This window comes from Schistocerca serialis, chromosome 2 (assembly GCF_023864345.2).
Source record: "Schistocerca serialis cubense isolate TAMUIC-IGC-003099 chromosome 2, iqSchSeri2.2, whole genome shotgun sequence".
In the NCBI taxonomy this organism is placed as follows: Eukaryota; Metazoa; Arthropoda; class Insecta; order Orthoptera; family Acrididae; genus Schistocerca; species Schistocerca serialis.
The window spans coordinates 411,884,070-411,898,174 of record NC_064639.1 but is presented as its reverse complement, the minus strand read 5'-3'; the positions used below and the strand labels follow the sequence as shown (position 1 = coordinate 411,898,174).

Below are 14,105 nucleotides of genomic sequence, written 5' to 3'. Positions count from 1 at the left end.
TCTGGCCGTGTTGTCACATCATCTTCACTATAATGACCATCAAAAGTAGCTGCTCCTGTCAAAGATTCACTGTCATCGACCTGGCCTTTAGTTTCCTAGAATGAGATGTTTCAATCACCGATCGGCATTTCAGAACTACAGTTGTCTCTGTCCTTGTGTCTTGTTGATGAAGAGTCATAATCATTGACATTGTTTGTGATAAACAACAAAGGATATGATATGGCCCAAAGTAGCTATTAGTAAGTTTTCCAGTAATCTCACTTTCCACACAGGTGTAAAAATCCATCCCAAGTGTACTGGGATGTATCCCATTGACCAGTGCTGGGTGTTGTAGTACTCTCAGTCATTCTTCCTGGTGATGAGTTGTGTCATGTTGTCAACTTGAGTATTGTCTGGTTCAAACGGGACAGTGTATCCATTGTTGTTTCAGCCTTGTGACACTGGATCACAAAGAAAAATGTGAAGCCTGTAGTGTCTTGCTTTGCTGGTTGTAAGCAAATGCCATGTCGGGTAGTATTATTTCCCAGTCTCTCCATTCAACACCAATGTACATCAAGAGCATATCTGCCAATATCTTATCAAGAGTATTCAGTGAGATGTTATTAGAGTGTTCAGTGTGAGCATTTGTATGTTGGTGGTAGGCAGTTTTCATTCTGTAGGTGATGTCGCAATGTGAAATTACCTTTGATACTCATCTTGACTGGAAAACTTTTCCATGATCAGAGATCATCAAATGGGATGCCCTGTGTTTCAGGATGACATCTCGAAGAACGATCCTTGCAATTTCCGGAGCTTCAGCGGCCGGCACAGATTTGGTGACAGTGTAGCAGCTGAGGTGGCCAGTGTAGCCTATTATCCACCAACTCCTGTTTGTCATCTTCGGGAACCTCCCCAGTATGTCAACTCCAATCTGGTGGCATGGCACTGCTGCAGCTGGGATTGATACCATATGCCCCAGAGGTAAATGCAGCATGTGTTTCTGATGCTGGAATTCCTTAAAGTTGCTCACATTGTGGCTGATGTATTGGTAAAGACCTGGCCAGTGATACCTGCATCTGATTCTGCCTAGAGTCTTCACAAATTCCAGGTGACTAGATATTGGGGCCTCATGGAGAAACTTCAGGATAGTTGGCCACAGATGAGCTGGGGTGACAAACAATCATTTCCACCCACAGCAGATCATAATTTCTCTTATACGATACTCTGTTCATTAATTGGAATTCTCCTTTGGTTGGTTCCCAATTCTTCACGGCTTTATGGTTGTCAACAATACTGTATCTTCCTCCTGTTTGTCAGTAACATCATTTAATTTAGTGACAATTGAGATAGTGTGCATTGCTGTGTTCTGCCACAGAATTCCTTGAAGTGCAGTCGGCATTGTTGTGGTTGCATTCATTTTTGTATACCTTTGTGAAATACTCCTGGAGCCTCAGTGTCCATCTCGCTAGTTGAGAGGACAGATCCCTCTGGTTAGTCAGTCAGCAGGGATATTGGTGATCACAATGGTGAATGTTTCACCAAACAACCAGAACTTGTTGATGGCCCAAACAACTGCAAAGCACTCTTTTTCTACTGCAGAGTAGTTAATCTCAGACTCTGAGAGTACCTGGAAGCATAAACTACCAACTTTTCAGTATCTCATGGTATCTGCACTAGAACTGCACCTATCCCACAACTGCTAGCATCAATGTGAAGTTATATCTCAGCATTATCATCATAATTTGCTAAAACTGGAGAAGATATTGGCACCTCCTAAAAGGCAAGGAAAGACCCTTCTTTCACATTACCTCAGGAATGTTTGGTTCTTCCCTGGCAGTAGTTCTTCCAAAGATCATGTCATTGTACAGTAGTTTTTTATGAATCACTAGTAGTATGAATAGCATGAACAAATTCTAAGAAAACCTCTCACTTCACAAATATGACGATGCGTCAGAAAATCTGTGTCTGCTCTTATTTTCTCTTGATCAGGTGGACTCCACTGGACTTTATTATGGGTCATAAGATTTTTATTTCTTTGGTGGCTAAAAGGCTCTTTTCAGATTCAGGTGGAGGCCTGCAGTCTGAGCACATTTCAACACGGTCAGGTGGCTTGCACGTTCTCCAAACATCTTTGAAAAAATGGCAATGTCATCCAGATAGCAAAGACATTTCATCCACTTAAGGTGTCAACACCTGTACGGGAAGTATCTGACGATAACCCTGGATGCGAAACTACTATGGATCCCTCACATAAGGGATATATTTTCAAAGTATGAGCACTAGAACAGCCTGTGGGAAAAACTGGGTTGACATCCCAAGAGTATGTACCGTACATACACTACTGTAATAAGATTTATGATATTTAAGGGGCATATGGTGGAAAAAAAAGTAGAACAGAAGGTGGCTGCTAAGAAGCTTGGCAACATGCAGAGACTGGCATGCTTAGCCATAACAGGCAGAATTAGTAGCACACCCACTGCTGGAATGGAGACCAGGCAGGACGTACCATCATTACACTTGTGAGATAAAATGGAGGTAGTGGTAGGGGCTTAGAGGCTAAAAATTGGAAATAACTGGATGCCTTTATGATATCCCAAATCCCACATCGGTATACGAATTTGTAAATGTAGGAAGGACCAGAGAAATGTCAGCTAACTGTATCTTCCAGCTGCTTCAATAAACCTTTCCATGTAACAATTGGATGTAGTAGGGAGCAGTGGAAGTAGAAACCATGACACCATGCAGAAGACATACTCTGGTTTACTGACAGGTCAAAACCAGATAAAGTGCTATGGCTGAATTATATGGAATACAGCCTAGACTAGAGAGTGTAATCTCTCTAGGGAAGCTGGTCATGGTATTCCAAATGGAAATTTCCACTATAAGGGTGTGCGCCAAGGAGAATATGCTTGGCCACTACGAAGATTGTAGCCTCTACATTTATTCAGACAGCCATGAGCTCCGAAATTTCTATCAGCCCCCGCAATGAGATCAATGGTCATTGCAGAATGCCACAAATCCCTTGTGCAAATAGGGAAACCAATAGGGTAAACCTGCTGGTCACTTAGGAATCAATACCAATGAACAAGCTGATAGGCTGACGATGAGAGGTCTGACAACTCCAGATATTGGATCGGGACATGTCCTAACCATCACTATGGTGATGGTTAAATCAGAACTATGAAACTAGATCAGAAAGCAGCATGTAGAATATTAGACTAGGATCCAAAAACAAAAATGTGGCAAGCTACAGATGCCAAAGCCGTGTTTTAAGAGAAGTTCTTTGATCCTGGGTTTGAAAAGGCAACAGGCTATACTCACAGTAGGACTAACGATAGGTCATGGGAACTTTATGAAACACCTACACATGTTTGGTACACCGAAAGAAGCCCCTAGATGTAGGATGTGTGGTAATGGTGATGATACTGCACCACATCTAATCTTCCAATGTGAAGCATTGGAGATCAGAAAAACGGATAATATTCAGGTTATCAAGTACTGAAGAAATCTTGTCTAATGAAGGGCTACAAGTAAAGAGCCTTCAATTACTGGTTAGCTTTACTAGAATCAAAGGAAATGAAATCACATAATAAGCCTTGTTTCTGTGCATGCAATAATTAGACAGGAACCGTGTTGTTTTTATCTCCCTGATGAAATCACATCAAGAGGTTGAAGTAGGTTTCCTCTCACACACTCGAAGGTGGCCGAAGCATTACATAGTCCAAAAGGCAACAGAGACCAACAGAAGTTATGAAGGCAGTCTTTTCCTGCTCAGCCTCATCAGCCTTGATTTGCCACTATCCATCTACATGTCCATATATGAGAAATGCTTTGCTCCTCTCGAGCAAACTAGGGTGTCATCAATGTGCGGCAATAAGTAGATATCTTTCGTCATGATTTTGTTCAGTCATCAGAAGTTGACAAGAAGTCCCATGTGCCATCCTTCTTCACAATGACCACAGGAGAGGACCAAGGACACTCTGATGGTTCAATAATGTCATCTTGCAGCATCTCCGCCACTTCCTCCTGCATTATCTGTCATTCAACCAGCGACATACTGTAAGACAGCCAGTTCATTGGTAAATGATCACCTTGTTGATGTGGTGTTTTACCATGGGCCACTTGGTCTGCCTTTTTTCCACTTCATATGTGAAAGTGCCAAAAAACTGGCACAGAGTTGCTAACACTCACCAACATAATTTCTCAGTCAGGCTGTATACTATTAGCAGTTTGATAGTAGGCTCCTCCCCTGCACTGTCTGTAGTGGTAGCAGAGCATGATTTTTCACTGCTAGCATTAAGTTGCCCTTCCTGGACTATTCAGTGGTCACTAAGCACATAACCCTACGGATAAGTTGTGCTGCTTGTGACAATTAGTGATCCTAAGATGTCCATAAACATCTACAATGCTTATGATTGCTGCTGGAATGTAGATTTCTTTTGTGAGCCTGAGCAGCTTTCTGCAATTCGCAAAATCTTTGCAGTTTAACAGAGCATCTAGATTGATGACTGGAACTCATATCACTGATGGCATACTTCGATGGAAAACAACCATTCAGAGCAATCTTTGTTGTGTGTGCTTGTTGAAACAGCTCTGTCAAATTGGAGCTCTGATCTTCCACAGCCTATGCTTGTGATGTACACAGAAAGCAAGAAACATTATGACTACCTCCTAATAAAATTACAAATTCGAAGAACTGTTTTCTGTCACTGATAGTGCAATACATGTTCCTGTTGGCTGGACGTATTTCCCATTTGCGACTTTCAGTACAGTCACTTTCGAATCAAGGAACATAGTCTTCTTCAGCTGCTGAGAATAAGCATTTGACATCCAGATAAGGATGCAGGAGTTGATAAGCGCATTAACAGGTTGACCATCAATTACATCAACGAAATATTCTAAAATCTTGTTGACTGTTGTCCATGGAGGATTTTCATCAGTGATGGCCTCCCCTTCACAGATGGTCCTCTCGCATAGGTTTCATGAATTCAGTGGCCCTAGCGATGTGTGGTTGGTACCTCTGTTTGACAACAGAGAATGGTTAAGGCAAGTTGGGGAGCAACCTCATCCAAGGTATGGCAATTAACTACATTTCACAGGTTGTCTATAATTGTCTGCAGTTGAATTGTTTGAACAAAGCTGTTGTGATGGTTGATATCTGGTGGCATAACTGTTGTATAGCTAGAGAAGGCCGAAATGCACGCTATAAGCTCACGCAGGATGGCGTGAGGTCTGAAACAGGGTACGTAATGAATGCTATAAAGAAAAGTACGTAGCTTCTGGAATACTTAACTTTAATCCATCATTTGTATACATCGTTCTTGATGAGACATGCTTCATACGATAACTATCAATTGCTATGGCGCCTTGCTAGGCCGTAGCCATTGACTTAGCTGAAGGCTATTCTAACTATCTTCTCTGCAAATAAGCGAGGCTTCGTCAGTGTTCCATCGCTAGCTAAGTCGTCCGTACAACTGGAGCGAGTGCTAGTAAGTCTCTCGAGACCTGCCGTGTGGTGGCGCTCGGTCTGCGATCACTGACAGTGGCGACACGCAGGTCCGACATGTACTAATGGACCGCGGCCGATTTAAAGCTACCACCTAGCAAGTGTGGTGTCTGGCGGTGACACCACAATAGCCACCAAAAACTAGTCTTGTTTAGCTGCAGCAGCTTACTGGCATTTTGTCCTTTGTTCTCCAAATACCTGTTCTACTGTGGGCCGTTACACCTGATGTAAGAGCAGGTTGTATCTACATTGGTAAGGTCCTACATTGTCATTTAATGGCTGCAGCGTAAGTATGAGTTAGAAGAGTCTGTTCTTTCTGGCACATTTGTGTTCCAGATTGGTACTAAAAGCTGATTCACCTGTTCTTCAACATTCTTTTTTACCTCCTGATGTATGGGGTCAACACTGATAGTTGTTATCTCTTGCTTACTCAAGCTGACAGTTCTGGCTGCTATAAAATGCTGCATCTCTCCTCTTACAACATGAGGTGCGAGAGAGGTGAGATCATGATGATCTTCCACAATTGCTATAGGGAACAAATTAGGGAGACAGTCAGACCTCTTTTGTCTGACTCTTTCACAGCTGCATTTCCTTGACGCACTGGCAGCAGCGGATGAATTACTCTGTTTTTGTGATATCCTTTACCATAATGGTTGGGTACGTGCCTTCTATTACTCCTCTCATCAAGCTTCTGTGATTCTATCTTGTACAAATGGAAGAATGGGACTGCAGCTAATCGATGACTTGTAGAAAACAGATATCCTACAGCTGTAAATTTATGGATTAATTTTATTACACTACCAGTTTTAATGTCTTATTGGCAACAAATTCAAGCCCTACATGCAAAATGAGATAAGCCATCTAGCCATTTGTGCTTACTAAAGGAACCATTATCTGAAACTGGTTTCTGTAGACATCTTCACAAGAGATGTAGACACTTTTCACATCCAATGACTCCCATCCAGTAAGTCTCCTCTGACCAGAGGTCCTGTGACTTTTCCGAAGTCTACGCCTTTTTCTAAACTTCATCAGTCTTTTTCCTTCAGCCCTCATCCTTCCACTTCAACCTTTCTGCCAGAAGAGGAGCCACCGGCTCCAAAAGCTTGCATACACAATACCTTTCATGTGTGTGTTCTATCGCCACTTGGTGTGTAGATTTTTTTTTATATATCCAATTATATAATATTTTCAAAAATTGATTATTTTTATTTGCGCATTGTATCTGTCAGAGCTTCTGAGTATGTACATCTTCCTTCCTGATTTTCTTCCTTCCTCCATCTTCTTGTTATTTTCATGCTCTCTTTAGTTATCCACCATTTTCATTTGGGACTTGATATTTTCTTTGGGTTAAGCTCTCAGTTTTAACTCCTTGATTACCAGCACTTCATATCAGTACTCTGTAAACATAATCTCAAAACGTTTCTAAATTATCACCTTTCAGCTACTTTTTATAATCTCCTTGGTTTCGAATGAATTTTAGTTATCTCTTACAATTTTGGATATTATATATGTCTTCCTTTTTCAAAATCTATTTCCTATCTGCTCTTTTATTATTGTGAATACCTGCTTAGAAGTCATGAAAACTGTAAATTCAAAGTCTGTCTCTTCATTTATATGACTGTCATGCTCCAGTTATGCCCCTTTCATCAATTAGTATGACGGTATTTCACTTCTGCATCATTAATAATCTACACTGTAGCACTTACAGCTATACATTAGCTATAAATTTATGAATACTACTCTTTTAATAAATTAAATAGCCTTAAGATTGCTGGAGAAATAATGGAGTAACACCCTGTGTGTGTGTGTGTGTGTGTGTGTGTGTGTGTGTGTGTGTGTGTGTGTATGTGTGTAAATATGTTCTAGCTGAATACACAATGCTTGAACTGCAGTTCTGCAGCAAACTGGAGTGAGAGGTTGAGTTGTGTGTGTGGAGTGGTCAATGGGAGAAAGGAGTTAGGGAGTAGAAGGGTGGGTTGGGGAAGGGCGGCTGAGGCTTGGAGAGAACCGTTAGGTGTACAGGACACAAACGCAGGAGGGAGAGGCAGCCAGTGGACAGGATTGGAATGCGACATACAGGCACTGATACCAATGAGCTTGTGCAGTGCACAATGATGATGACATAGAGAAGTGTACTGGTGAGGGCTGACAGAATACAGGAAGGGGGAGAGTAAGGAAGAGGATACTGGTGCCGCCCAGTTTGAGGCGTCATGTGATGGACTGTGCGGCCACTCCTGCCGGCGGTTCGATTCCACCCTCGGGCATGGGTATTTGTGTTGTTCTTAGCATAAGTTTGTTTAAGTAGTGTGTAAGTCTAGGAACCGAAGACCTAAGCAGTTTGGCCCCTTAGGAATTCACACACACTTGAAGTGTACTGGTGCAGAATGAGTGAAGTTAAGGTCCTGGGCTGGTTGGAGATGGGAGTGAAGCAGGAGGTTGATAGAGGATGAGGCCAACAGTAGTACAGGAACAAAGTATGTGCTTGGCTTGTAACATATCGCTTGCAGCATCCAGTCTCAATTGGAAGGATTCAGGAATCCATTAACAATTTAAATCTGCATTGTTGTGCTGTTTAACTTCATTCATTAATGCAGAATTATCATCAGAATTTGCCATGTAGTTACAGAGAAGCAATAGTGCATGTGGGTATTATGGTTTCTCATCTACAATTACTAGCAAGCAATTTAATTCTATTAATTCATGGCTACCGACAACTGCTATAAAACTAAAATCATTTCCTCATTTTTTGCTGCAGGACACTGCTGTCAGAATATGTGGAAGATCTTAAACCCCCCATAATACTATATTTGGATACGTGCTCAAATTCTACAGTATACTGAAGAACTGACAAAAAAGAAACAAGACTGCTCACTTAATTAAGAAACTACTTGTGGTGTATTGATGTATGGCTGTTTCTCAACGCAGAAGTGCTATTTAAGCTGAGCAACTCAGTAGCAGTAGATGAGTAATTTACTAGAGCTAAGTCTTTGGCCTCCACAAGAACACGACAGCAGTGAGAAACTTGCCCAACCTCAGAGAAAACAACATGAAGTAGTTTTCTGAGGAACAGAAAGACTGTGTGTGGGCTCAAATAGATTTCACTTTGAAGATTATCATCGGCAACAATGTATTTTGGAAGTACATAACAAATTTTGATCATCAGTTTCATTTCTTTTGTGATATACCTTGTACAAGACAATTTCGGAGAATTAACAGTAATATCATACATGCTTTCTGAGACATGCGAAAAGGATGCTTCACAATTTACTATAATGTATCAATCCATCAGAATTACTTAATGTATCAATCCATCAGAATTACTTATGTATTGCAGTGAAATGGATTTCAAAACACAATGTATAACAAAGACAAGTGTTGAGAGAAATGTTCTGGCCACCATCAAAGATACATGAAATTTGATACCCTATTAAAGACGACATACCCCTCAGAGTGGCAGCAGTGTGTGGTATTCGCTGTGAAAGTGACAATATGTATTGTGGACAAACTATTTGCACTGTCACTGAGCTTTATACTTAACACAAATGTTAGATAAAACAATGGAAGTTGGCCTCAGCAATTGTGAAACATTTCCTACAAAACTGAGATGAAATTCATTGTGAAAATTTGAGAATTTTGGTCCATACATCATCTTATTGCAAACTAGTCATTAAAATTTCAGCAGGGACTCAATTACATACAACACAATAATTTTAGTAAACATAAGGAGTGCACAATTAGTAACTCATGTGGAGAGCTTTGAACCCAAGGAATAAACAAGAAAGATTTGTGACTGTTCCAGAGATACAGTAATGGCAGCATCTATAGTCACATAGTCCCATCATGTTGAGACATTTATTTCTACACCCTGCAAACAACTGTGAAATGCAATGGAGATGGTACTTAGCATTGTACCACATGTTAGGGTTTCTTCTCATTCTAATTGTATGCAGAGCACAGGAAGAATCACTGCTTAAATGCCTCTCTGTGCACTGCAATCAGTTTACTATTGTCTTTGTGGCCCTAATGGAGCCCTACGTGGTACTCCACCAGAGTAGATCAGCCACCAGCAATTAGACTGACTTTCCAGCATGCACATAATTTGCATCAACCTCTGTAAATTTCTGGACACTGTTGCAACACCCGCAATAGGGAGACACCATGCTAGTTACAGCAACCAGTAGTTTCTTTCCTGATGAGTATGGCTGTGACTGCTGCCAATAAACTCAAAGAACTGACTATGAGCAGTTACCACCATATTTCTTTTCCAAAATATGTTTATGCGTACCATATTCACCAAACTTGAACATTAAGAACACAGTAAACACTAAAGGATATTGTTTTGAAATTGCAGACATTTGTTACTCAAACAGTAATGTAAAAAAGAGAGAAATTGTTTACTTTGAGCAGTTAATAGCTGTCTTTAAGTTGCTTTCAAAAAGTGTGACATTTCTGTTGGAACTGTCTATAATAACATCTTCTGACATTCTGAATATTCTCATTAATTCTTTTTTTTTTGTGGGGGAGGGTGATATGTACATAGTTTGTTCCTACTCTTTTTTACTTCTCATTTTCAACAAAACTTTCCTCTCTTCCACCTCTTACAATTTGTCATTTTTGATTGTATGAGGTTTATTCAAATGAAACCTGGTCAGTGCATCTACCTGTGCCTTACACGTAAGGTGGCACCATGTAAATGCAGGCATGGTGCACCATCTATTGGCAGAGAGACTGACACTTGTGCACTATTTGATGTTGCACAGCGCCAGTATGGTTTCACGATGAAGAGAAGGTGTTCACACACGTTATCGTCTGCTCCTGAACGTGCAGGCGACTAAGCAGTAACAATGAGGAGCGATTCGATTTTTGGTGGCAGAGGGAGTTGGAGGCTGTGAAATGTATCTACAGATGAAGGCTGTGTAAGGTGAGTACAGTCTGAGTCATTCAAGTGTTGTGGAATGATGCAAACGATTCCTTGAGGGTGCAAGTCACTGGAAGACAATGCTCATCCTGGACAGGCTCATTGTGTCATCACACTGGAAATGGTTGCGGAAGTGAATGCTTTAGACTTGGACAACCGCAGAATTGCTGTGGACAAGATCCATTATGTACTGGGTATTAGCGTGGACACTGCCCACACCATAATGCATCGACACTTGAACTTTTGAAAAATCAATGCGGTGAAGACGACACTGCAGCAGTTTCAGTGGGAAACGCTGGACCATCCACCGTACAGTCCCGACCTTTCACCATGTGAATTTCATGTGTTTAGACCTCTAAAACAAGCTATTTGCAGACATCGATTCACAACTGACGACAAAGTGTGTGACTGGGTTCAGGCCTGGATCTGACAGCAGTCTACTAGATTCTTCAAGGATGGAATTGACCAGCTACTGCTGCAATGGGATAAATGAATCAACAGTTTTGGTGACTATTTTTGAGTATACTGTGTATAACTACATTTTTGAGTTAACAAAATTGGTAAAGTTACTTTACACTAGTGACCTGGTTTCATTTGAATGCCCATTATATTTTGTAGAAAACACTGTCTTTACCTATAATAATGATTAAAATGTTGTTTAGTAAATCATCTGTGATGTGAGGGTTTTTCTCCAGCCCCTTATGTAATTTCAAGCAGTGTAAGATACATACTTGGCAATAACAGGTATATTTAAGTGTTCTGCAATTGCCTTCAGGAAGTCATTATGATTGGAATGCTGTGGCCTTTCATCTCTTGTACGACCATGCACTGCAATTGCTGTTATCCCACTAGATGCTAGAGTTTCACAAAGCTTCAACGTGTCATCCAGATCAGGTAGAATACGTATTTTGCATGTCACCGGAATATTTACACTCTTCACAAGTGTTGACAGAATGTCAAAGGCCTTCTGTGGTTCTGACAGAAGAGCTGCACCCATGCCACCTTTCACTGAGAATTCCTTTGGACAGCCCATGTTCACATCAATACCAGCAACATCATTTTGCCTGCAAAAGAAAAAGATAGCTTGAATAACGGTACTACAAGAAATGTAATTAATTATGGAAATTGAAAGCAATAATTAAAAATTTTTCTAGTGAACGTATCTAATAGTTCCTGGAAAATTTTAACTTGTATTTTGCAGAATTTGAAAAGTTTTTAATTCTTATATAATACACACAAAAACCTATACTGTGTGCTACTTACAACATTGTATTTTTCAACTTAAGGGGATTTAATCATCCTTTTACTCATGTCCTGTCAACTACAGATTCTTAAACCATGATTCTGCCAAAAAATTAACCACTTTGAAACCTAGCTCACAACTGGCATATCCCAGTAACATACTACCTTCTCCTAGTCTTCATACACACATCCTAACGTAATGTCTGTCGAAGAGCTCCTGGAAGAGCTGAAAAATTAAGCAAATTCCAGTGCTACTTTGTTGATTTTCTTTACTTAAACTTACGACTTGTCGCCTGAATATATTTCTTATATTTCATTTTATCTGTTTTTACTATTGTGTTATTATTTCATGTATTGACTTGTTCCATGACCATGGAGACTTCCCCTTAATTTGGTCCCACGGAACAATAAATAAATAAAATAAATAAATGTATATCATTCATTGTTGTAATAATTTTATTACTTGTTTTCTATTTTAAGCTCTGAATGAACAATGTCTACTGCCTTCAAACAAAAGCCATGTTTGGTAAACTAGGAATGTTTTTGGAAAGGGATTCTAACAAACTCAGTGAACTACACACATGTCAGTGACAAGTATTCCACTTATTACTCAGATCTTGAAAATATTCAACCACATCACATCCCAAGATGAGGGAAACCCTACCAACTTGCCTCCCTTTGTCCCCCTCCCACCTAAAAGTGGTATTCCACTGTCGACTCAATCTGTACAGTGTTCAAGTTCATCATAATGACATTCTTCCACACAATCTAACCTAGGAACAAGAACTTTTTGACACACCCACCCACTACCTCCTACTGCAGTACAGTGACAGATATTGGTGTCCCACCTGTGGAAGCAGCCAGCACATGTAACAGCTGTGCTGCAACTACTATGCAGCATTCTATATGGATATGACAACTAATTAACCACCTACCAGCATGAACTGCCAATGCATAGTTATCTGTTACCTGACCAATATGAATAATGGCTTGGAAGTATAGAAGCAGAAACTTGATCTTTTGATTTGAAAATGTACTGCATACCAGAACAATGATGACATCAACAGCTCCTTCAGTACCCATACCATTTTGTTTCTCCCAACCTACTATCATCATCATCATAAGCTCCTCTCAACGGCACAAGTGGGGACTGTTCCTCCAGCACATCACTCTCATCCAGCAGTTCCTCTGGCCCAAACTTGCACCAGTCATGATCCTAAGCCATTCATTCCTCATTTCCATAGCTGATTTCTAATACCTTAGACTTCCTTTCCTACCCTAAAACTACCCTATCACCACATTCTGCTGCCTCCATTTTGTTGTTGTTACCAACTGCACTCTAAATCTTTCCGCTGCTGCTATGCTGCACCTCCAATACTTACCTATCCAAATACACCTCTCCATCTTACCCTTATGTTAAGCCAACCACTTATGAAAGATTACTAATGCTAATTAAAAAAAGACACATAACTCTTAGAAATTTGGTTTGTATTAGCAATAAATGATCACTATACTACTTAATGCTATTCATACTTGTTGTGGTCTTCAGTTTCAAGACTGGTTTGATGCAGCTCTCCATTCTACTCTATCTTGTGCAGTTCTTCATCTCTGAATAACTAGTGCAACCTACATCCCTCAGAATCTGCTTACTGTATTCATCTTCATCTCTTGGTCTCCCTCTATGTCCCCCCCCCCCCCCCCCCGAACACACACACACTTCCTTCCGATACTAAACTGATGAGTCCTTGATGTCTCAGAATGTGTCCTACCAACCAATCCCTTTTTCTAGCCAAGTTGTGCTACTTATTTCTTCTCTCCCCAATTCCACTCAGTGCTTCCTCATTACTTACATTCTTCTGTAGTACCACAGTTCAAAAGCTTCTATTCTCTTCTTGTCTAAACTGTTTCACTTCCACACATGGCTACATGCCATGTAAGTACATTCAGAAAAGACTTCCTAACAGTTAGATCTACATTCGATGTTAACAAATTTCACTTTTTCAAAAACACTTTTCTTGCCACTGCCAGTGTAAATTTAATATTCTCTCTACTTCAGCCATCATCAGTTATTTTGCTGCACAAATAACAAAACTCATCTAAAACTTCTAAGTGTCTAAAATATCAACTTAGGCTTCCATGGCCATTGTCACAATAAATTAAATTTTTCTGGGTTTGTGACCTCATTATTAATACGTAAAACTACCAACATTTTGGTCACTGTTGCAAGTTACCTCTTCAGAGTGTTTTTCTTTACAGTAAACAAAAACACCCTGAAGAAGGTCATTTACAACAGTGACTGAAACGTCGGTAGTTTTACATATTGACAATGTGGTCACAAAACCAGAAAAATTGTATTCATTTTACGTGTATTGTCTCCTAATCTAATCACCTGTTTTAATTCTACTACATTCCATTATCTTTATTTTGCTTATTTATGTTCATCTTATATCCTCCTTTTAA

At 40.2% G+C, this 14,105-nt stretch overlaps 1 protein-coding gene across 1 annotated transcript in view; it reads right to left on the bottom strand.

Moving 5' to 3' along the window:
- The window catches only part of LOC126457250 (tRNA-dihydrouridine(20) synthase [NAD(P)+]-like), an 80,438-nt gene that overhangs the window by 37,085 nt on the left and 29,248 nt on the right, over positions 1 to 14,105 (bottom strand). Inside the window, exon 3 of the mRNA XM_050093407.1 lies at positions 11,135 to 11,467. Coding sequence (XP_049949364.1) covers positions 11,135 to 11,467 — 333 coding nt within the window. The remainder of the gene's footprint in view (positions 1 to 11,134; positions 11,468 to 14,105) is intronic.